Here is a 26,292-nt window from a genome sequence, read left to right on the forward strand (position 1 = left end):
AAAGACTCGCGCAACACGCGTCTTTTTCACTGCACAATCTTTTTATTGTATGCAATCAATTAGAACTGCCAGTGTCCCAAAAATGTAATCTTTTTGATAGTCTTGTAAGTTCTATCTTGAGTTATAGCGCGGAGGTTTGGGGATATCATGAAGGTAAAGATATTGAAATGATTCATACCAAGTTTTGTAGAAAAGTCCTTGGGGTAAAAATATCAACTAACAGTGAATGTTTATATGGGGAGCTTGGACGATACCCGATGTATGTGCATAGAAAATTTATAATGATAAAATTCTGGATAAAATTTTTAAACCTACCAGCAAATAGTGCAGTTTTTAGTGTATATAATATGTTACGGTCAGATGCAGATAATCGAAAAAATTATAATGGTTCTAACTGGGCATGTTATGTTAAACAAATACTGGATGAAATAGGAATGACAAATGTATGGTTAAGTCAAGCAAATATAAGTGTAAATTTTCAGTCCATTAAACAGCGTATCCTTGATATATACAAACAAGAATGGTATACAAGTATAAACAATTCAAGTCGACTTACATCATACGCGCTCTTTAAGCACGACTTTGTTTTTGAAAATTATTTAAACTTTATAACCGATAAACGTTTCAGAATCGCATTATGTAGGTTTAGAACTTCATCTCATAGTCTACATATCGAAATTGGAAGGTATAACAACATAGATAGAATAAATAGATTATGTAATAATTGTACCATGCATAAATTAGAAGATGAATACCATTTTTTATTAGTTTGCCCTAAATACAGACATCTAAGACTTAAATACTTTAAAAGATTTCGTTGCCATTGGCCAAGTATTTTTAAATTTGAAAAGCTTATGTCAGAGCACCAAAAAAGTACAGTTAACAAAGTTGCCAAATATATATACTTTGCGAACAATTTAAGAAATTAAAAGATGGATGATATCGTGTATACTTCTCTGACTATTCTGTATGTTTTGTTTTTTGTTTAGCTTCATTTCAAGTTCACACCAGTATATGATTGTAAATATTGGCTATATGCACCTTTCAGGTGTTTAATGCTTAATAAATGTTGTTGTTGTTGTTGTTGTTTCAAGTATTTAAAAAAAAATAGCACATGTTTGTTGAGGTCCAACAGGTCAGGTTCTTCAAAAGGTCTAAGGAAGTATTTTGATTAAGACTTGTTGGCGGTTTGCCTTCACGCTGTCGCTCTGCCGGCTGTACGTTGGCCATCATATACTGCCACGGCTGTTGGATCTTTGAGTTGTGTGTCTATAAGTTCTCGGCTTCATCTTGTTTACGTAACTTTAGTCGTCTTTTTCGGCCATATGCCGTCTGTTTTCGGTTGCACTTTCTGTGTAAAAATTTTACTGGTCTGACATTTTAAAACTCTAAAAAACGAATAAAAATGAGTACGAAATTAATTGTTTTGTTTGCAGTTCTTATTTAAATCTTTACTTTTAAAGGATTTGCTTCAGACTTTCCATTTTATTTATATTAGAAATACTTCATATGTGATTCTTTCACTTAAACTGCCAACATATGAATATGATTTCAATATTTCAAAAATTTAAACCTAAAATTTAATAATATATTCAATGTCATAATCCTTATGATTCTAATTCCATGTTTCCTAGGATACGATATGCAAATAAACCAGTTTTAGTTCGGCCAAGTATCTTTTTTTTCTAAGATACTTCTTGTTTCCATTTGAATCTTAAGTTTTTCTTCTGTTTGTTTTTCTCTCCAGTTCTTTTCTTCTTCATTTCTTAATAATTCCTTCTCCTTTAATATCTTCTTAGTTAATGGTTGTTGTTTTTTCTTCCTTTTAATTTTATATCATGCTGTTTCATCTTTTTCTTTGCTTTAATTTCTTGTTTTACATCCGTAGTTGTCAAGATTCTTGCTTTCCCTAACTCCTTTTCACCTTTATAGACGAAGTAGGTGGTTGTGGCACAACCAGTACATTAACAAGATCATTTGAAATAAGTCCTGCTTTTACTAGTGGATGATTGGTAACAGAGCAGTCCTAAGCGGGTGCGTTGTTTTTCTGGTACAGGCTTTGTTCCCTGCGGTCTGGAGACCGCAGGGTATTGGTACGCGTTTTACTCTTGAGGCATGGGGGAGCACGTGACCTGTTTTCGGTACATGGAGGAGCATGTGATCTGTAAACCGTACATGATTAGTTAATTGACCTTTTCGAAAACCTAGCTAAATACCGTTTGCCGGTATGTTACGGATTTACCTCTAGGGAATTAGTCCGAATTACACCCAATTAAGAACAAAAAACTATTACGTGATATTTCTAATTTTCTATAATTATTTTACGGTTTAAGGTGGAAAAACTTGAATGATGTGTTTGAAAATTATCAATGTTTCTATAAAATCTATCTCAAATTTTACAAACAATAAATTTTTTATACTGAAACCTACAAAATTTAAATATTCGTAGTGGCATCTGCCATAATAAATATATTTTCTGCGTAAACTTGTGTGTTAACTTTATTCTTTGTTTGCTCGGAATTATTCATAAAATGGTAGGCCTATTTAATCATTTTATTAAAAAGAAGTAATTGTTTTATGTTCGACCTTCTCCGATCTTCAAAGGTCACCAGTTTCCAAAGACCTTCTTCTATATTGATCGATTATTGTCAACTATATTCCTAATAAAATTAAAACGTTTATTTATCCACCCCCCACAAACAATTTTAAAAATAGTTCAATGAAATATCTAAATATATCATTAAAAATGTTCCCCGCAGGAAACCATTTTACTTGTTTTCGTTTGGTACTTGATGTGTTTGCATTTGTCGGTGGTGTGTATGTAGAATTAATATTGGTGTAAGTAGACTTTAGATTTGGATTGGGGTATGTATAATGTTGACTGAAGAATGGTGATATGTTCATAGGTGGAGCTTTGTACTGAATAAATAGAGTTCGTTAGTTTCATCCTTATGATGCAAGAGAGATAGTTCCTATTATAACAAGGTTTTATCAAGTAATCACGTATGTTCGCATAGCTTGGAATAGAATAATGAGCAAAAAAGTCCTGAAAGAAGGCCAAACAAATTTGCGCCACGTCGTCATGTGAACAAACCATAACGGATAGTTGTGGTCATATTGCGACTTTAGGCATTGAATGATAACAGAGGCACCATGTGCGAACCTTGTTCAGAGCTTAGATTAGTCACGAACAAGCATGGGTAGAACAATCTCTTTGTACGTTTTTTGTTTGCTTTTACGTCGCATCTATACAAATTAGGTCATATGGTGCCTAAACAGGGACCTTTTTGTTAGCTTGCTCGATAACTACCACACAGTTTCAATGTCACTAATAAAAATTAAAGATTCTACAGGACATTAATTTTGACATACTGGTTCCGCTAAAAAATGTTCCCTTGTACAAATGATATCATAATAAAGAACAAAACAAACAAATTAAAGGCAACTGTTTATTTAATGCACAAAACATGTAATGTGTTCATACAAGAAGAAAAAACTATAACCACATGTATGTTCAGTCCAGTAGCACTTTCACATATATCTATAAAAAAAGATCAATAACGAAAACAGCTCAAAATTAGCCATCTATATAAAAAATTCGAAACAAGAGAGTCAGAATGGCCTTTTATTGCTCGCACAAATACACAAGCAATAACTGCCCCAGTTTCGAAAGTAAGAAAAATATTAATAAGACCAAAAATATCATTAGAATCAGTTATTTTTTCTCAAACTTGGCAAAATAATGTTGGATGAAAAGTACAGGATAATTACTTTGGACAGGTCTTGACTTACATGTCTCCGAGAAATATTTCTTTTTCGAAATGAAATTGCAGACAAAATGATGAACAACAGAAATTTAACAATCCTTGAATTTTCATCATAAATGAGGACCATAATGGCTCTACTTCGCTCACCTGAATTAATAAACTTACAGTACAGTGAAGAAAATCTAGTCTATACAAAATTTAAATCAAATTGTCAGAGCATTAAAATTTTCAACAGGTTTTTATTACGAATAATTGGTCTAAGGATACAGGATTTAGGTACATCTTCATAATGAATAAACATTTTCACACAATCTTTGTGTAAAATATAATTTCAAAATCGAAATACAAATTTTGACATGAAAATGTTTTATTTTGTTACTTAATTAAACAAACCTATAAACAGTTTAAAAAGGGGGAATCCAAAAGGATAGTTCGTAAATAGGCTTATCAATTCAGGCATCATCACATTTTTAAGATGTTGAGTAACTTTCGGATGGACGTTGAGTGTCCACAATTTGCACTTTTCAAGTACTTCACAACACCAATGCGAATTAAATAAGAATCATTTATTAGCTGGAAAGTATAAGGTTATGAATATTGCATTCAATTTTTACATTTAATTCGAGAAATTTGCTATGTAAAACGTAACATTTCGTACATCATAAGATTATTTTATAAAAAGATTCCTTTCATATTTAACTGAAGGATGGATTTTGTCACATAAAAACAATAAGTTTAACACAGCGAGTGAAAAATCTATTTATTGAGAAGATATTTCTTTTATTTTAAGTGACTACAGAATTTACTGAACAATAACAAACTTTTCTGTAAAAAAATAAATCATTTGCGAAGTCCTTTTTTTTTCTTTAACTGTACTACAACAACAAACTTTTCTGTAAAAAATAAATCAAAGTCTTTTTCCTTTTTATTACCGAAGTAACCTAAGTTAAACACAAACATGCCTTGAATAAATATTAAGCCTAACAATGTGTAAAGCAGATATGAGGGCCATGCTTACCAGTATACAGAATAAATAAATAAATGATTAACATCTCAATCTTTACAACAAGTACACGATGATGAAATAAAAATCCTACTCTATATATCTGCGTCTAAAGAACAAAATAAAAGTAATTCAAGAAGAAAAAAAAATCACAACACAAACACATCTGATGTCACCCCCTCACAGACTGATTTCGATCATTTCTTTTACAGAAGTCAGTTTATATGTGACAAATTAATTTAGCAAATACACAGAAACTCCCTGATACATCTGTTCTGTTAACACAATATCGTAATTCCAGCGTAAGAATTTAGATTTCAAAAATAAGAAGAAAAAAATAAGCTGTGAAAATTCATAAATATGGAGGAGAATCAAGCTTTTCTTATAGTATAAATAAATGAGCCGCGTCATGACAAAACCCAACATAATGGGTTTGCGACCAGCATGGATACCAGACCAGCCTGAGCATCCGCGCAGTCTGATCAGGACTCATGCTGTTCGCCTATCAGTCTCTCTACTTGTAATAGGGTTTGTAAGCGAACAGCATGGATCCTGATCAGAACTGCGCGGAAATGCGCAGGCTGGTCTGGATCTATGCTGGTCGCAAACGCATTACGTTGGTTTTGTCGTGACGCGGCTCGAAATGAGTATTCACCAGATTATATACATGAAATACATGAGTTGATTTGTTCTGAAAATTTTAATAAAAATCTTGAAAAATACAGACATAAATTGGTAGGATTTAATTCAAAGAAAACATTTGATATGGGGGGCTTTATAACACATAAAGTGGCAGTTGTGTTATATACATTTGTATATATAACTAACCTTCATGATATAATAATAGAATAAAATAAAAAAATAACAATCAAAACAAAAAATTAACACCTAAACAAAACACTGTTAAGTCACCTTTTATAACATTTCACAGTGACTAGAAAAAAATAAATTCATTAAATGCTTCAAAATTTCATTCAAGAACAAAACAACTAAAAAAAATAAACAAAACATCAGTTATGGCCCTTTACCACTGATTTGAGTACCTTCATTTGCAGACCAATTTTGGAAAAGTTTCAAGATTCGAAATTATGATTACGCAAAACTTGCTTCACCCTTGGAAGGTCACATGATAAGAGGATTAATATTTGAAGATCTATATCACATCATTTTCATCAAAGGGAGTTAATTTCTGAAACTTATTTTAATGAACTTTTTTCCATATTTAGAAAATATTTCTAATCCAAGGGAGCTAACTAAAACAACTTTTATCTAAATAACAATAATTATCTAAATTTAGACCACAATTTCATCCAAGGGAGTTAAACTCCTGAAAAAATAAATCTTTATTAAAGGGAGGCAATTCTGACTTAAGTTTTTCACAACCTCAAATAAAACTTGAATCTATTGACAGAACAATTGATACTCAAAGAATATATTCTTGGATACATACATGTATGCATATATTCCGGGCTGTCATGATTAGTTTGAATTACATTTAATATGTAGGTTATAATTGTACCAATTACAGGGGATTTCACTGAATTATTTTGTCCGTAAACAATGAAGATGCACTGATCTTACAAGCTCAGAGAGTCTGAGCTCATAAAAAGATAACAAAAGTTCAGATTCATACATACATAGCAATTTGACCCATATACATTTCGTTAATGAAACATTGTCAATAAAAAATGAAAAAAACATGCAATAATAAATAAATGCAAAATTGAACTATACAATGTAAATGATTTTTGTTAAATTCATATACTAAATATCTAATGTTTAAAAAATAAACAATAACACGAAGAATAGCAAACAAAAAGCTCAACAAAAATTTGAAAAACATTCAAAACAGAATTTATCGGACATGATCTTAACTTGAATTTATACAGACTTCATTTGCATAAAAGCAAAAGGCATCATGAAAAGGCATCAAATCTAAGAGAAAACTGTCCACAGATCTTTGCTCCATTTGGATTGAATCATTAGTAGATTGGACATAAATCAATATTTGCAGAAACTCATTTGCTACCACCTTGTTGAAGCTATTACAAAAGCACATTATGTAAACTTTTCAGCCGATTTTCTCATTCTTAAGGTGTTTCAAAAGCATTTGCCCTATATTTCACAGCCAATTAAATTGCTAGAATATTTAGAAAAACAAAATTAGCACTAGACATTAATTTGAGTGATTGGCAATTAATTAATGTGGGAGGTGCTGACATGAAAAAGGAGGAGGAGCTAATATAAAGCCAGATAGTCTCTAAACTTTAAGTCTTTAGAATTTATAAACCACATCAATTCACTATGTTTCCTTCCATTTGACTATTTTTGTCAGTGTCCATCTTTTTAGACCCATATACATAAATGTTATATAGATTTAGTAAGTCAGAGTTTGAGGAAGTTGTGTTCTCGCAGACATATTAATCTACACATTTATTTACACAGCATATATACATGTTATATACAACACAGCTTCTTCTGTACAAAAACTGCTAAATTGGCACTACTGGTTATTTATGCTTTCTACCTGTAAATAAATGAAAAATGACAATTAACACAATTCAAAGTTATTATTTCACCGGTTCAGAAAAATTGCTTCAATGGTTCAGAAAAATTGCTTCAATGGTTCAGAAAAATTGCTTCAATGGTTCAGAAAAATTCATCAACAATGTACAATTATGCAATACTGTAAATGATGGTATACAATCTGAAACCAATTATTTATTATTATTTTTTTAATTTTAAATCAATTTTGTTTCTGTTATCATTCAATGTCAATAATCCAATATTTTATATGAAGTATTTTCATCATGGTATTCATCCATCAATATTTCATGTATAACAGCAATGAAGGTATGCTATAAATTATGTTACAAATTTCGTAAATTTTTATTTTTGTCGGCAAAAGCAACTGTGCAACTTTGACAGGTTGTATAGCTGTGTATAAATGTTATTTTAATATATAACCTGGATCTAGTAGCTCTAGTAACGTAATGTCCAAACAGTTTACACTAAGTCATAAATCATTCAATATAATTCATCAAATAAATATAATGTAAAAACTTCAGAACATAAATACTGATATTATTTCAGACTGGTAACAATTAAACATTATAACTGAACAAGATATGTTTGTAAAACATGTATGCCCCCTATCAGCAGCCAATTAGTAATGTGATAAGGTTATTATGCATGACTTCTGACCCAGTGATCAAACAATTAATAAGGGTTATCAGGTATCTACTGGTCATGACCTTAACCTTTGAACCCTTGACCCAAAACTCAATAGGGGTCATCTGCTGGTCACGACCAATCATCATCCAAAGTTTGAAGTTCCTAGGCCTTAGCGTTTTTAGTTAATTGATCGGAAACCGTTTTTACCTTCAAGTTCAATGTGACCTTGACCTTTGAACCCTTGACCCCAAAATCAATAGGTCATCTGCTGGTCATGACCAATCACCATACCAAGTTTGAAGTTCCTAGGCCTAAAGATTCTTTAGTTATTGATCGGAAACCGTTTTAACATACAAGATCAGTGTAAACTTGACCTTTGACCCCAAAATCAATAGGGGTCATCTGCTGGTCATGACCAATCATCATACAAAGTTTGAAGTTCCTAGGCCTAAGCGTTTTTAGTTAATTGATCGGAAACCGTTTTTACCTTCAAGTTCAATGTGACCTTGACCTTTGAACCCTTGACCCCAAAATCAATAGGTCATCTGCTGGTCATGACCAATCACCATACCAAGTTTGAAGTTCCTATGCCTAAGGGTTCTTTAGTTATTGATCGGAAACCGTTTTAACATACAAGATCAATGTGAACTTGACCTTTGACCCCAAAATCAATAGGTGTCATCTGCTGGTCATGACCAATCACCATGCCAAGTTTAAAGTTCCTAGACCAAAACGTTCTTTAGTTATTGATCAGAAACTGTTTTTACTTACAATGTCAAAGTGACCTGGACCTTTGACCCCTTGATCCCAAAATCAAAAGGGGTAATCTGCTGGTCATGACAAATCACCATACCAAGTTTGAAGTTCCTAGGCCTAAGCGTTCTTAAGTTATTGATCAGAAACCGTTTTTACTTACAAGGTCAATGTGACCTTGACCTTTGACCCCTTGACCCAAAACTCAATAGGTCATCTGCTGGTCATGACCAATCACCATACCAAGTTTGAAGTTCCTAGGCCAAAGGGTTCTTAAGTTATTGATTTGAAAGCATTTTTACCTACAAGGCCAATGTGACCTTGCCCTTTGACCCCTAAACCCCAATATCAATAGGGATCATCTGCTGGTCATGACCAATCACAATACCAAGTTTGAAGTTCCTAGGCCTAAGGGTTCTTTCGTTTTTGATCGGAAACCGTTTTTACCTACAAGGTCAATGTGACCTTGACCTTTGACCCCTTGACCCCAAAATCAATAGGGGTCATCTACTGATCATGACCAATCACCATATCAAGTTTGAAGTCACTAGGCCTAATGGATCTTTCGTTATTGATCGGAAACCGTTTTTACCTACAAGATCAATGTGACCTTGACCTTTGACCCCTTAACCCCAAAATCAATAGGGGTCATCTGCTGGTCATGACCAATCACCATACCAAGTTTGAAGTTCCTAGGCCTAAGGGTTCTTTCGTTATTGATCGGAAACCATTTTTACCTACAAGGTCAATGTGACCTTGACCTTTGACCCCTTAACCCCAAAATCAATAGGGGTCATCTGCTGGTCATGACCAATCACCATACCAAATTTGAAGATCCTAGGCCTAAGGGTTCTTTTGTTATTGATCAGAAACCGTTTTTACCCAAGAGGTCAATGTGACCTTGACCTTTGACCCCTTGATCCCAAAATCAATAGGGGTCATCTACTGACCATGACAAATCACCATACCAAGTTTGATGTTCCTAGGCCTTAAAGTTCTTTAGTTATTGATCGGAAACAATTTTTGCTTACAAGGTCAATGTGACCTTGACCTTTGACCCCAAAATCAATAGGGGTCATCTTCTGATCATGAGCAATCACCATACCAAGTTTGAAGTTCCTAGGCCTTAAAGTTCTTTAGTTATTGATCGGAAACCGTTTTTACTTACAAGGTCAATGTGACCTTGACCTTTGACCCCTTGACCCAAAAATCAATAGGGGTCATCTACTGGTCATGACCAATCACCATACCAAGTTTGAAGTTCCTAGGCCTTAAAGTTCTTTAGTTATTGATCGGAAACTGTTTTTGCTTACAAGGTCAATGTGACCTTGACCTTTGACCCCTTGACCCCAAAATCAATAGGGGTCATCTACTGGTCATGACCAATCACCATACCAAGTTTGAAGTTCCTAGGCCTTAAGGTTCTTTAGTTATTGATCGGAAACTGTTTTTGCTTACAAGGTCAATGTGACCTTGACCTTTGACCCCTTGACCCCAAAATCAATAGGGGTCATCTACTGGTCATGACCAATCACCATACCAAGTTTGAAGTTCCTAGGCCTTAAGGTTCTTTAGTTATTGATCGGAAACTGTTTTTGCTTACAAGGTCAATGTGACCTTGACCTTTGACCCCTTGACCCCAAAATCAATAGGGGTCATCTACTGGTCATGACCAATCACCATACCAAGTTTGAAGTTCCTAGGCCTAAGGGTTCTTTAGTTATCACTCGGAAACCATTTGGTCTACGGACCGACGGACCGACAAGTGCAAAGCAATATACCCCCTTTTCTTCGAAATGGGGGCATAATTATTGATATGGAAATATATGCTTTATTTAAAGGTCAAAATATAAAAAGAAATATACCTATTATACGAGCAGAAGCTATTGTGATCGGGTAACATAGTTCCCGGGGAAGGTACCGAACATTCCGGTTCGACCTGAAGTTCCGACGTACCAACCGTCATCACACTTTTCCATTACATAAATCTCGTCTCCTTCTAATAACTCAAGTTCATCCTCGTTCTGAGGTCTGTATGCATAGATTGCTCGGTACCTTTAACAAAAAACAAACAAATTTGATTAGCATTAAACAAGTGTAAGAAATTGTGACAAAGAGAGCCTGTGGCAAGCTTTTGAACATTTCTGTTACAAATAACAAGTAAATCTTTAAAAGAAAAGCAATATTAGATTATCTCTTTAAAATTATATTATACAGCCATAGATTTATAAAATGGCAAAATCACCCTTGAGCACACAATTTACTAAACAATGTCACCCCTGGATTTTACATTTTTAATGACATCATTTAATTCAATATTAATATGATTTAGAAATACGTAATGGTAATATCACATTGAAAACAAGAGACCCTTATTGCTAAAAGAATATTTTGTACAGTCCATTAAACGTCTTGTGCAACACCACTGTCATTTCCCATGAAACATAACCTCATTATTATATTAAAATCAGCAAATTCAAAATTAATGTATATACACCACTTTATCATATAACTCACCTTGCTATTGCTAAATCTTCTTCTTGTCTAGTTCCTTTGCTAAAGTTTCTACTTTTACTAGTCATGCTTACATTAGGGGTAGACACTGATTTTGCTGTAATGTTTAAAGAGGGTGGATTGTCTTTTCTAATTTGTTGAGGGCTTCGCTGACTTCGCGCTGAAAAGTCACTAAAACTGTGTTGTTGTGGCGATGAATAACCTCCGTTCATATGTCTAGACGACAACGAGTTGTCATAATGTCTTTGAGATTGTACGCCCTCGAATCTCTGCGGTGATATATTTTCATGTCTTTGCGATCTTAATCTACTGTCGTCCTGTTGCTGTGAAAAATGTTGATCTCGTGGACTCGTTGCATATCTACTTCCAAGATTATCTGACTGCATTGTGAAAGCCCCTGGGGATGGCTGTGGGGGTGGGGTAGGTGCTCCATCATAACTGACAGGTGACAACATCTCAGGTGTACCTGTAGGTAGTTATGATAATGTTATTTCATATCATGATTATCTCACTGTAACTATATAATAACACTAATTATAGTAATAAATTTTAAGAGGGCATATAATTATATGCCTCCATTAATGTATATTGGAGAAAATGTACTTGTTTGTTTGTTTGATTGGGTTTTACGTCACACGGACATAGTATAGGTCATTTGGCGACATTCTTGTTTTACTGGTGAAGGAAGACCTAAGGTGCCCTTCCGTGTATTATTTCAGGCACAAACGGGCACCTCAGTAGAACTAAGGACGTTCCGTAAGCTAGCTGGATAGATTCCTGACATGAAAGAATCCAAAGTCCCTGTTGGAATTTGAACCCACAGTGGTGAGGGGCAAATAGTTTGAAGTCAACGACCTAAACCACTGGGCCACGGACGCCCCCGTAGAAAAGATATATCCTTTTTTTCAACTGAAAAGTACCAACTTTTTCCAAGTTTCTTAGGGACGTTTACATGGCTTTTATTCAGACAAACATTCCATGTATATAAAAGCAAGTCACAATATTGCCATTTCAGCATTTACAAAAACTTTTATAAATTTCCTTACCTTTTAACAAAAATCATGCTAAATATCTTAAATGTACTTGTCCATCTTTCAATCTGGACAAAACCCATTTATGATTTATAAAAGGCAGTTTAGAATCTAATGTAAATATGGGTAGTATTACCCATACTACAAAGAAATTTTCTATCTGTTTCATTTTATAACAGTAATTCATTACAAACCATACAACTGGTAATATATGACGTTGTTTTTAGAATAGTTCAACAGATTTGTAAATCTCACCTCGTCCTGTCATTGGTGTCGTAATGACAGAGGGGGCTGGTGTAATAAGTGGAGTCGACGGCTCCTGCAACACTTCTACATACGCCACCGGAAATATACCTTGTCGATTCCCAACGCGACCCTCAAACCAATTATCATCTACGTTACGTAATAATGTTACTATATCACCCTGAAAAAATAAATATGAATGTTACAAACTGCAGTTTATTACATAGTTATTTCATCTAATCAGACCCACTTTAAAGCTCATATCTATTATTAATGACTTCAAAAAATGATAAACTTTAAACAATTTTACCCTGATCCTTTGCTGTTTGTTTGGTTTTTATGCTGATTTTAACAAATCTTTGATCTGACATATATATCTTGATGGTTGATTAATCTAACCGGTTTTCCTGTAACTGTAATTACTAATTCCTCCACAAGTGATCCACTACTAATCCAACAGGATATCTATTATAACTAGACCTATCACTGAAGGTGATTAATACCCCCACCAGCAACTTTTTGAAAAATAAGTAGTCTGAAGAAAAATTTCAACACAAACTATCAACTGTGTACAAAGAAATATTTCAATTAATTGTAATCCCAACTGGGGTCTCCAAATAAGCTTGCTTTTCACAAAGTTTGATTACAATATCTCATTCCTAACTCTAGTTATTGTCCGGAAACCATTTTTCTATTTTAAGGAATGGTGACCTTGACCTTGACCCCAGGGGGTCCAAATGCAATACCAACCCAGGTCTTCATATAAGCTTGCTATACACCAAGTTTGATAACAATATCTCATTCCTAACTCTAGTTATTGTCCGGAAACCATTTTTCTATTTTTAGTAACGGTGACCTTGACCTTGACCCCAGGGGGTCCAAAAACAATACAAACCCAGGTCTTCATATAAGCTTGCTATACACCAAGTTTGATTACAATATCTCATTCCTAACTCAAGTTATTGTCCGGAAACCATTTTTCTATTTTTAGTAACGGTGACCTTGACCTTGACCCCAGGGGGTCCAAATACAATAACAACCCAGGTCTTCATATAAGCTTGCTATACACCAAGTTTGATTACAATATCTCATTCCTAACTCAAGTTATTGTCCGGAAACCATTTTTCTATTTTTAGTAACCATGACCTTGACCTTGACCCCAGGGGGCCTAAATGCAATACCAACCCAGGTCTTCATATAAGCTTGCTATACGCAAAGTTTGATAACAATATCTCATTCCTAACTCTAGTTATTGTCCGGAAACCATTTTTCTATTTTTAATAACGGTGACCTTGACCTTGACCCCAGGGGGTCCAAATGCAATACCAACCGGAGTTTCCACATAAGGTTGCTATATACCAAGTTTGATTACAATACCTCATTCCAAACTCTAGTTATCGTCCGGAAACCATGATGTGGACCGACCGACCGACCGACCAACAAGCTGACTCCTATATACCCCCCCTAAACTTCGTTTGTGGGGGTATAATAATAGCTTATTAGATTTTGCTTAAAATCATAAAATCTTGAAGTAAAAGTGTTATATGAACAGTAAATAACGTATAGTAAGGCAATGGACTGCTTATATTAGTGTTTGAAAACCTTGAAAAAGTGGTTGGTCCACTTAAATTAGTGGTTGGATCCCTAATATAACAGAGCCTGCATTCATTGGATCCCTGAAAATCGAACATAATGTAAACCCTGCCTGAGTATAAACTGGTGGCACTGGCAACTTTGCTGCAATTGCTCATACAAGATAAGAAATTACCTTATTAAGGGGCAGCTCAACAGAGGTTTGTGAGTTGAACGTGTATTTGGCTCTAGCTTGCCCCTCTGACTGTCTGGCTGCTGTAGAGGCCTCCTCTATAGATGTTAGCACTTCAACATAGTTGACAGGAAATATACCAATACGTCCATTTCTCTCGCCTTCAAACCAGTTTGCGTCTATCTGTCTTATCAGGTATAAAATGTCACCTTTCCTGAATGCCAACTCTCTGCAATGCAAAATACATTATTGTTATCTCTTTAATCGGCTCAATTTCTGTTATTTGCTAACCATTATCTCTCTACCATACAAAATATAAGATTTTCATAATCTTGAATCTACTTTATTTCTGTAATGAACAAACCTTTAATTTTTTAAATGTTCATTTCATTGTTCATCAGGGATTTCAATGTGAAATTGCTAAATTTGATTAGCTAACAGTATAGGATAACATCAGGCAGGCAGAAGCAAGCACCTGAATAGAACCATCAATGGTAGCTAGAAAACTTGCTCACATAAAAGAATCATAAGTCCATGGCAGGATTCAAACCGATACTGGTTAGGGACAAGTGGTTTGAAGTAAACGGTTTTAACCACTTGGCCATGGACGTCCCTGTCTGTTGCTAGGATAAGGGGTTTAAATATCAAAATATTATAAAAGAACAGCCTACTGTATTGTCTGGTTACCAGTACCATGCTAAATATCTTAAATAAACTTGTCCATCAGTCAATTTGGATAAAACCATTCATCATTTTCAGGGAAAATTTCAAAATAAAATATTAAATACTGACTAAGTGCACTATGCAGACCATGAGATGGCAGATTCAGTCACCACCAGCAGGGTAAGAGTTAATTATCACCATAATTATACTGTATATACATGTACCTTGAATTGTGAGCTGTAAAGTTATACAGTCCTTTGGCTTTCCCTTGAATCTTGAATCCTCTCCGTCTATCCTCCGGTACTGTGCCATACTCAAACCTGTCATTTGGGATCGGAGATTTCTGCGACGGTCTAAAATAAAGCAAAGAACATTTTTAATAAATATAACAATAAATGCTTCAAGTAATGTATCTAAGAATTATTAGGGTAATATGAAAACTGGGTCAAACTTTAGTAAGATCATTTTCCATCAGATTTTCAAGTTACTTAAAATGCTCCAAATTAGGACATAATTGAAATAAAAAGTTTTGTTGAAATTAAAAAAAAAAACTTCTAAATTTGTTAATTAAACCAAATTACCTCACTTTCATTACAGTTACAATGCTCCATATGTATTAAAGTTTTATGTATTCTCATTCTTGCATAACAAATCTGTTTCACATTTCCTCCATATAAAAGTTGATGTAGTAAATTAATATAATAATACATGTATGACAATCATTATGTTGTTCTCATAAGCCTACCTTTACTTTGTCAAAATGAATTGTAGCTGTTGTCAGAGGCAATTAGCAACCCTTTAATCAACATATTTATTATAAGCCTAATTCTTCTTAATTTCAGGAGCATGCAAAATACTAGCAATATAGCAGTTCGAGGTATAACGTAAAAATAAAGTATTCTATGTATTTATATATAATAGCAATAGTGTTGATCTTTGTTTGTCAAAAAAGTTGAAGTTTAATTTTGAAGACAGCATGTGGCTTAATATTTGAAACACCCCCCAAGTCTACTTCCTAGACTTAACTAGTACATGTACTTGTGTCATACGTGCTAACATAGTTATGACCCAAAAGTAAGCCTCAAACTTATAAAGTTATAATCTCTTGTATGGCAAGCAAATACCTTTAACTTTACCCTACCTGTCTTCCTGTTTGTTTTTATTTTATCAGATTGAATTCATGCCTTTATGTCAAAATAAAGTGATTTATTTCCAGATTAATGCATTGGCATAAATGGTCTATATATATCTTTGTAGCAGTTAAATTGTTGGATTTTGCTCATGCAGATTTATTTTATTACAAAATATTATTATTTTATTATTCCTGTTTCTACAAACTATGTGCCATAAACTAAATATGCTAAAGCTAAAATCCTCATCATTTTTTATTACAAAATGAAATAAAAATAGTGCTGAAATAAAGAAGTGTTTTCTCTAACTTAAATGTTAGTAAGTGAAGTTTTTATGAAACTTAGGAAATTGATCACTAAGTAAACTAAAAAGGCAGTCTGTCATTGGCCAAAAATCAGTCTAGTATCTGCTACGTCAGAAAACTCTGCTTAACCTGTAACACATTTCCATTTTGCTAGATTATCAAGAAAGACAACTCTTACTTACTTGCTAATAATGAGTATTTAATTAATAAATCTAATGTACATTGTGCAATATGGTTAATGACAACAATATTCAGATTCTAACAAAAACCATTATAATTATGCATACAACCATATCTGTTAAAAATAGTTACCAAAATGTGCAAAATTATGCCTACAATAATCATGTTAAGTGGAATGATAGAATTATTAATAGTGCTATGCAGTGTATTTTACACCAGATGTGATAGCTTTTTTTTTAATGACCTTTGACCCCTGACCTCTGTGAACACCTTTGACCTTAATTGCTATAACTCACATTCAACACAAAACTTTTTCCTGGTCATGAACATTAGTAAAGTTAATTGAACATTTGCAAACACAAATATTGATGATATTAAGATAGTAAGATGAAAATTCTGTCTCCTTCCCTCTGAACATATGACCTTGACCTTCACATACATTTACAATACATATTTACATTGTCTATATATGGGAAAACTTAGAACTTGATCAATATGTCCTCCCTCTAGGCCAGACATAAATGTCAAGCGAGATCACTATCTCAGACATAGTATGACGTAACAGTCATGCCCAGACAATGCAAACTGCCCAATCAATATCATCAGATATACTAAACTTTAAAATAACTTAGGCACCAGATGTTTATTGTAATGAACCTTTCCCTGCAGAATGGATTATCTGGCTAACGAAATATGTTTAATAATCATTTTCTGACTAAATGCCTTGACATTTAAAGATGTTATCCATGAAAGCATTAATGTATATACAGCATGTTTTTTACAAATTGTATGATTCAGTCACAATGAAGATTCCCTGGTAACCATATTGAAAGCGCAAAATCTAAACAACTCTGAATAGATATAGGGAAAAAAGAACTAATTAAGGTATATTTTGGACTTTTTTCTTTTACCTTTTTGGTTGTTAGGATTTACAACACAATGATATCGATCTAACTTATATGGCAAATCTCAGCTTTTAACTGATTAAAAAAAAAGACTTCAGAATACATTTTTCATCATTTGGGTATAATCAGGCATCTGAGAAGAACCACCGACCTTCAGTTACCTAGCTAAGTAGCTTCATTTGGTAATTAAGATTCAAAACTCAAACCCGAGAGCGACCAATGACTTAGCAAGCAGCATTAACAATTGGACCATGGAGGCTCCATGAGATCATTAGACCATGTAGGATCCATGAGATCATTAGATCATGGAGTCTCCATAAGATTATTAGACCATGGAGTCTCCATAAGATTATTAGACCATGGATTGGTTGGCTGCGAAGGAAAAACACTACTTCCGCACACTACTAACTCTAGCACTTTGGTGACAGCGACTGCAAATGGTTTATAAAGATGCAACATTAATTAATTATTAATTTTTATTACATGCTTTTCGGTGGTTTATAGAAATATATCAGTGAGTTAAAAACTTATAATTTCACTGTTTTGAATATTTGAGCCCAGTACGTTGTTTCAGTGAAATACAAGCGTTCACAGTACTGGAAACCAACTTAATGACGTGACGTCGTAAATGACGTGACGTTATATTATTATTTGGCGCCCTTTTCATTAAGTACTAAGTTAAAATGTCTTTTTAAACGTTTCTTTGCATATAATAAACAGAAAATGTGTTTAGTTTAATGTAAGATCGAAATATATTTCACCTCGTGAGCACCAAAAGTTCATATTTCACTCGTGGCTGCGCCACTCGTGAAATATACCTTTTGGTGCTCACTCGGTGAAATATATTCCGATCTTACACTGAACTAAACAAATATCCTCTATATCTCTCTATTGTTAAAACATTAGAAAATATTATATTCACTTATTCAAAAATGCTTTATTCTATGGTGTACTATTTTAGTGTAGAGTTTAATGTTAGTAATCAAGCAAAAAAAGGGTAATCTGGATTCTAAATTTACTCACACTTGTTGTTGGTTGGTGGGGTTGCTGGCAATAAAGGTGGGTTTGTTTCTTACAACAACAATTCAATCAAAATGTGTAGAACAGTAAACTCTTGATTAAGAACAGTTAACTCTTGATTTCCCTATCTTTTTTTCTAATTCAAACTTTAATCTAAGTATCATCACCTTAGTGCAGTAATGGGTTAACTCCTATTAAGTAATATAAGGAGATACCATGTTACTGCACTAAGGTGATAGTCTAAACTTGAATTACTAAGCTGATCTGATTCATTTTCTATAGCGAGTTGATATATTAATATTATTTTTTATTCTAAATTTCAATTCTGCGTCACTATAAAAAATGGTACAACAGTTATAAATTTCCATTGCAAAATAATTAGAGTTTTTCTGTAAGTCAAAATTTTCGTCAATCTCATAACTTTTTTTATATTTTACTACAAAAATACTTAATTCTCTTTTCAAAACTTCATATGGTAATAATTATCACAAATATTACAAATTTGTAAAATTTCTTCTTTGTACACATTTTTCAAAAAACACATTTTTTCTCAAAGTAACAGCTTTAGTAAAAAATACAAAACTCAACTTTTAACAACCAAACTTTGAAACATCATATTTTCTAGAGCTTGTTTCTGAATCTAACACAAAACCCTCCTGATTTTTTTGTAACGGACTTGCCAAGTTTTGAATTTGGAACTGCCCATTTAGAGTTAAGGGATTTTAGCATATCAAAATGTTGACAATAAGCAGACGACAACGTGAATGATGAGTCATCAAAATGAAAAAAGTGCAGGCTGGCCTGGCTTTATTCTTGTATATAAAGGCAGCAACAGTTTACTGTCATCAATGCAATCCATGCCAGAAATGTTATAAAGAAACTCTGTTGTTTTTTTGTGTTTTTTTTTTATTTCTTCGCCATAAAACAAATTTCTAAACAATGATTTTTCAAAGTTTGGTTGTTTATGAGAAACAAGATATATATGTAAATATTGTTACAATAATTATAATATAATTTCTCCATAAACTTATACAACTTACAAGAGAAAGTCCGAGTGTTTCCGTGAAGCGATGTCAGCCTGCTGCTGTAAAATCTTTTTCCGCCTTTCCTCTTCGTAAATTTGTTCCTAGATAAAATGTGAAGGCATGTTATTACATCTATGTGACTAAAATTACTTATACCATGCAAGATATGAGCTTTCAAAACACATAGTATAAAATTAAAGGAACTCTACTGGTACCTAAAAACATAAAATTTGAATTTGTTAAATAGATCAGTTGGGGCACTTGAAACAGAAAGATTTGCAAAAGATAATTAAGAACAGTTACTGTACCCGGACAGTAATTGAAAATCGTATTATTGTGCTATTTTTAGCTCGATTTGAATTAAAAATGTTACAACACTTTTCAATTTTAGGTCATTTTCCACAATTTGAGTAACTATTCTTAGTGAGTGAATATTCTGACATTTTGCACATAAGTTATTGGTCTAGACCTGCATCAAATAGAACATAAATCTTGAAAAATTATTTCCAGTCCTGAGTCCTGTAATGTCAAAAAACTTCAGCACTCCCATTAATATTGCATTTTCCAAAAAATGAGCAAAAGTTGTTTCAATTTGAACCTTTGAAATGTCCCAAGTTTAAAGCACCATAAAACTTCAAGAACTTATTATAACTTACAAGTCTTCTTTTTCTATATGATTCTTCTTCTTCTCTCCTTCTTTGATCTTTGTCACTAGGTCTTTGCTGACTTCGCAACTCCTCAGTTGTTAGATGTCTGAATGCTGCAAAACATAACAATATTTCATTAAAGATCGTTCTCATTTAACGTAAATAACAATTTTCCCTGTGGTTTTTGTTAATAATTTAGTCTCGGCAAGCTAAAAAAAATTTGTTTTTCATGAAATCAGCCTTAATATTAATTATCTATAGTAAGATTTTTCGCTGCTTGAACATCTAATATCATCAATGTTTACATTCAATACTGGTCTTAATGATTTAATATATTTATAAATACATCAGTAAAGAAAAGTTGATATTAGACTGTTTCCTATTTAATAACTTTGTCTCATTATAAGGTACTGAAGACTAAAAACAACTAAAGTGAATTCATATACTCCTACTTTTTTTCATTTCTTCCAACAAGAGTCAAATGAAAACATCGATTTGGGCTAATTACAGAAACTATCATTATTATACTCATACCCATGCAAGTTTTTGGAAATCTTGAATGAAATGAAGTTGTAACTACTATGATTATGCATTTAGGCCTATGTTTTGACAGGAGTTTCTGAGCATTGTGCAAGAGAAAATTTCTAAGCTACGGCATATAGTCAAATTTGACTTAGAGGTCAAGGACATGCATTACCTTATTATCAAACCTTACAGTGCTCTCCCTACTTGCACTATAACTAAATTGTTAGAACATAGTCTAAAAAAAGTTTTTTACCTGTTTGCCTGTGATAGTAAATTACTTTGCCAAGTTTTTACTTATAAACAGGAGTTTTAAAACATACAATATTAAACATGCTAAAGTTTGCAAGCTTAAATTGGTAAATTTAAATTCATTCTATATGTTATCATTACTAAGTAATGATGGGGCCCCATAATTAATAATGGAACACATATAAAATGTTCTATTAACTCTATTATTACTGAGGTATATCAGTTTATATAATGTGACAATTACTCTGAAAAAAAAAAAATAATTTCCACCAAAATTCTAGAAAGTTCTATCTGTGCTAATCCCCTCGACTATAAACGCTTGAAATTTGGCTAAATATATATATCTAAATATATATCACAAAATCTATGATATAATCAGTTCGCCTTAAAATCAGATAATATAAACCTAATAACTTTATTGCAAACCTTTAATAATGAATGCAGAGTAAATTATATTTTAAGACAACAGATAATTTAACTCAATGGTTTGACCTTGACTTAAATTTCTAACCCTGGTGGAAGCGGTTGTGATATGATCATTTGCCACGAGTATAGAGCCAGGCCAGCCTGTATATCTGGTGCAGTCTGACCAGGTTTTATACTGATGGCTGACTAAATTTGAAATTTCATCTTGATATACCTAAAATATGATAATGGAAAGTTCCTAAAATGGAAGCTGGACAAGTCTATTAAGAGCTTCAGGTAAAGAGATAACTAGATAAACTGTACATGCAGCATACTGACAATATTGGCAATAATTTTGGCGACAGTTGAATTTCATGCATCATATTGCATCACCTTTCTAGAATTTATGCATTGGAAGAATATTAAAACAAGAGCACCGCTAGGCGGAGCATTATATGCCTGAAAGTGTTTTTTTTATTCTTTTTAAGTAAGGATAAAGCATTTTTTAGACAAGGGAATGAAATAAAGTAATACCTCCTTCAAATACCATTATCCTATGAAGTTTGAATATTGTGGGCAAAATGGAACTCAAGTTATGCTCCGCAAACTTTTTCAATTTTAAGGTAATAGTGACCTTGAACTTTGACCTTGTGATCCCAAAAGCAATAGGGATCTTCTACCCAATATGGACAATCATCCAATGAAGTTTGAATATTGTTGGGCCAAATGGAACTTAAGTTATAAAGCTTTTCAGAAAGTAAATGTACGGACGCGGACGCCAGGGGTTTACAAATATGCAATTATTTGAGATTTAATATTGTCAAAAATCTAAGTTATTCACGTAAAACTTTTTTCAGAAAGTAATTCTTGAACTGATTACAAATTAGGTTTCTTTACAAAGGAAAATATCTATAGTGTTGAAACAAAATGTAACATGTAATGCTCGGAACATTTTCATTTAACTTAATAGTGACTTACTTAAAGTTGATATTTACTTATAAGTAAATATTAAGATGTACCTAAAATCAATATCTTAAATAAGCAATAAACCCTAAAGTTTGAATTTCCAAATAGAAACTAATTACTGGAATCATTTAAAAAGTTATCACTTTGGATTGTGATCCAAATCATGATGGCTTTCTAAAGGACAATATCTAGATTTTAAATATTGTAAATGGAATAAGTAACCAATTACATTGCTAGGACATGGCGGACGCCAGGGGGTATAACATAATATGCCCGAAATTCTTTCGGGAATAATGTCTTAAAAGGTAGTGTAATGAAACAAATATGGTAAGGACATTAAATATTAACTTTACATTAGGATTTTACTTAAAGGTACCATGATAATTTACTTAGAAGTAAAATATTACAAGATTTGAGTTACCTATAAAATACAATATCTATTCAAAGCAAAGTAAAGGCTAACATTTATGAATTCACAATATTGATAATTAATATCAGGTTATCATTTCAAAAAGTTATCAATTTGGATCATAAAGCAGATAACAGAATGCATTTTAAAGACATATAGATTTATAATTATCTTATTAAAGGAAAGCAACTGATTACATGCAGGGACATCTGACTTCACGATAATATACAGCATAACTGAGTATTTGTGGCATGAAATTTCAGTATAAATTTCATCATTGGACAGAAGTCGGGTCTCATGGAGAAAGACCGTTTTTGATTGGTTAAGGAGGTGAGGTATACATTATCACTCTTAAAATGTATGAGTGGGTAGATGACTGAATTGTTCAATTTTTTTAAATGTTAAAGGCCACAATTTTAAGAAAAATATAAAAAGAAATCAAAATACTTCAAAGAATTTCCTCACATTAAGGTGTATATCAGCAATGCAATTTTATATATAAATTATGAGTCTAAATGATTCAAGTCATTCTGAGATGACACTCATGGTACCCAGGTATTGTGAATGTCCCGTAAAAAAAAAAAAAAAAAAAAAGGAGAAAAGAGAGAAAAGTAGAAAAATATTGACATCTTGACTACAGACATACTTCATAGTCAATAAACATTAATACATGTAGATTAGAGCAGAATAGCTCATGCTTAGTTAATTTGTCAGATTTTTACAAGATTTGTCAAGATTCATTGTCAGAAAGATAAAGTAAAACACAGCTAGAATAATAATAATTTCAGATAATTGTTTTACTAAAAATCATTTCTCAATAAACATTGTACATAATAATGATTGTATTAATTTGATGTGCATTTTTATCAGTATATTGTAAGATTAGCTTGTTAGTGTTACTCTGGAAATTATGCTATTCAAGAATGTCTGTTTAGCTGTTTTAGTATTAATGGGTGGGGTGTTATTTTTACATGTGTTGCCTCTATACTTACCACTGCTATCATTTATTTCCTCATCCACTGTTTAATTAAAATAGTTCATGCAAACCATTGTATTATCAAGTATTATTTAATAATGAAGATCAAACGAAACAAAAGAAAAATATCAAAGTTACTTCTTAATTAGTTAAAGTAAGCATTATTTGTAAACTGAATCCACCATTAAATTTAGAGCTTGAAGAGCTTTTAATTGCTCACCTGAGTTCAGTGTGAATAACAAGAGCTGTCCGTAAGACAGCGCGCTCGACTTTTTTATTGCTTGCCAATAAAAAAAGTTTTTGCAGTAAAAGGCAATACAAGAATCTCTGTATTTTTAAAGTGAACTAGTTGTTTGATACCCTTGAATATTACAGCAATGTTTATATGACATAATTTATGGTAAAGTGAACAAGTGGATAGGAATGAATTTTTTTAGATTTTTTAAGTTTTTTAGTGCTTGCCTATAATACAAAACATTGACAGTTAAGGGCCATAATTCAAATAAAATCTTTGACAGAATTACCTTCTCCTGGACATGTTTGGGAATCATGATTGTAAACAAGTATTCCAACTTTCAAATTAATATCTCAAACAGTTCAGTCAAAAAGTGGACTGGTACTAAAAACTTAACCAAGATTCTAAGTCGATAAAAGGCCTTAATTTTTAAAACAAATCCTTGACAGAGTTACCTTCTCTTGCGTACAGATGGGGGTAATGATGTGAAATAGCATTAAAAGTTTCAAAGCAATATCTCAAAGGGTTAAGGCAATAAGTGGATTTTACCCATATTCAATGTATTTTCTAAGTCAAAAAGGGGCATAATTCTGTCAAAAACCTTGACAGAGTTATGTCCTCTTGTCTGTTGATGAAGGTCGTGATGGTAAACAAGTATGGTCAGTTTCAAAGCAATACCTCCAATGGTTTTGAAATAAAGTGAGGTGGTACAAAAAACTTAACCAAGCTCAATACACTTTCTAAGTCAAAAAAGGGCCATAATTCTGTCAAAAACCTTGACAGAGTTATGTACTCTTGTCTGTAGATGGAGGTTATGATGGTGAACAAGTATGGTAAGTTTCAAAGCCATACTTGTAATACTTCTGAAATAAAGTGGGGTGGTACGAAAAACTTAACCAAGGTGTGACGCCAACGCCGACGCCAACGCCGACGCCGGGGCGAGTAGGATAGCTCCCCTTTTCATAGAAAAGTCGAGCTAAAAATAACTTAAAATTTGCAGATCATAACATGAATGTTACACTCGTAATTAAAGAAATTATACTATTCTGGTATCAGTGTTTAATTTAAATAATCTGGTACCTTTTAGCTCCCTTAAATACAGTGACAATATTATAACTGGCCATAATGTCGGCAGTATACTATAGCCTCTGGCAGCTAAATTCAACCAGCTTTTATAGCAGACTCTCTTCTGATAATTCCAGGTAAATTCTTAAGGTATAAATTTGAAATCATGTAAATATCTAATAAATTATTCAAAGAAGCACTAGACCTATGGCAATTAGTGACAAATGACCCAACAATTAATATGAAATACATTTGTATCTACAAAGGATGGACAATCAACGCTAAGAACGGACAATCAACGATCTTAAAATGTCATGATGAGCACTACATACTCATCTTGACATGCAAATTATAACTTATTAAAACATTTAAATAAATTAAACCCACAGTACTTAGCATATGAAGTAAAACCAAAGAAGTATGTTTAATTAAAATCACTGAAAAAAAATCAACAATAAAAAACAAAACAATAATTAAAAATCAACCAACTTTAAAAAGCAGAACACGCAACCATAAACCTATATGTTATGGCAAAGCATCACACAGTGTGAAAACAAAAATCAGTGAATGAATACCTCCGTTTATGCGTGCTGGCGGCGGGCTCTTTACACCTAGCTGCTGTGCCGCAGATTGTGAACTCCTGTTAGGTCGTGATCGGGAAGGTTTGCTACTTGGAATAGATATCCGTAACGGGTTTCGGACAGGGGGATTTGGGATAATACTAGAAGGTATCGAACCATTGGTCCGATACACTGATTTTTCATTTGTTTCATGCGTTGTATTTGGCTTGGAAAACAGATGGTTATTTTGGGACTTTGAAAGTTTCTGATGATATGTCTCGGATGATTTGATTGGTTCATTGGAGGATTTCGTCTGGCTCTGGATAGTTTCTACAACATGCAAACAAGGAAATAATAGGAACAAAACATAAACACAAGGACTCTGACATTCATGCAAAAACAGAAATTCCCTTACCTACTGTGTCAAATGAAACATTCTTTATAAAATTGTTATAGATTTCACAAAAGCAGATGCACATAGTTTACTCATTCATTAATGTTTTCTTTTTTGTTGTGCAAAAATAAAATCATTAACGTAATAGTGCACAAGTGGATGCAATGTCAATATTGGTGACAGAAAGTTGTATCTCTGCCACTGTAAAAGAAATACAACTGTTTGGCTCCTCAGAGCTAACAACTAGTTTTGGCACAAACCCAAGACCCCTCCTTAACTTTCAAAGGTCATTTCTCAGAACTTTATTAATTCAAATTTCATTTACAACTATTTGAATGGCCAATTGTTAAAATAAAATGTGAAAAACTGCATTTAAATGTTTA

The 26,292-nt window shown here is 32.9% G+C and overlaps 1 protein-coding gene across 27 annotated transcripts in view; it reads right to left on the reverse strand.

The window, feature by feature from the left end:
• Positions 1–6,322: 6,322 nt before the first annotated feature.
• LOC132752021 (sorbin and SH3 domain-containing protein 1-like) overlaps positions 6,323–26,292 on the reverse strand; it is a 107,041-nt gene continuing 87,071 nt past the window's right edge. For 23 of the 27 annotated variants that reach the window (XM_060742276.1, XM_060742266.1, XM_060742273.1 and 20 more), the window contains 11 exons: positions 25,531–25,845; positions 23,672–23,698; positions 20,135–20,238; positions 19,494–19,579; positions 18,457–18,480; positions 15,138–15,266; positions 14,254–14,479; positions 12,498–12,666; positions 11,215–11,677; positions 10,563–10,752; positions 6,323–7,297 (listed from right to left, as the gene is read on the reverse strand). In XM_060742276.1, the coding sequence (XP_060598259.1) occupies positions 10,581–10,752; positions 11,215–11,677; positions 12,498–12,666; positions 14,254–14,479; positions 15,138–15,266; positions 18,457–18,480; positions 19,494–19,579; positions 20,135–20,238; positions 23,672–23,698; positions 25,531–25,845 (1,715 nt within the window). In that variant the 3' untranslated portion in view covers positions 6,323–7,297; positions 10,563–10,580. The remainder of the gene's footprint in view (positions 7,298–10,562; positions 10,753–11,214; positions 11,678–12,497; positions 12,667–14,253; positions 14,480–15,137; positions 15,267–18,456; positions 18,481–19,493; positions 19,580–20,134; positions 20,239–23,671; positions 23,699–25,530; positions 25,846–26,292) is intronic. The other 4 variants (XM_060742265.1, XM_060742253.1, XM_060742252.1 and 1 more) reach the window with 4 other exon arrangements.

Source organism: Ruditapes philippinarum, unplaced genomic scaffold (genome assembly GCF_026571515.1).
Source record: "Ruditapes philippinarum isolate M1 unplaced genomic scaffold, ASM2657151v2 ctg2591_1_1_1_1, whole genome shotgun sequence".
In the NCBI taxonomy this organism is placed as follows: Eukaryota; Metazoa; Mollusca; class Bivalvia; order Venerida; family Veneridae; genus Ruditapes; species Ruditapes philippinarum.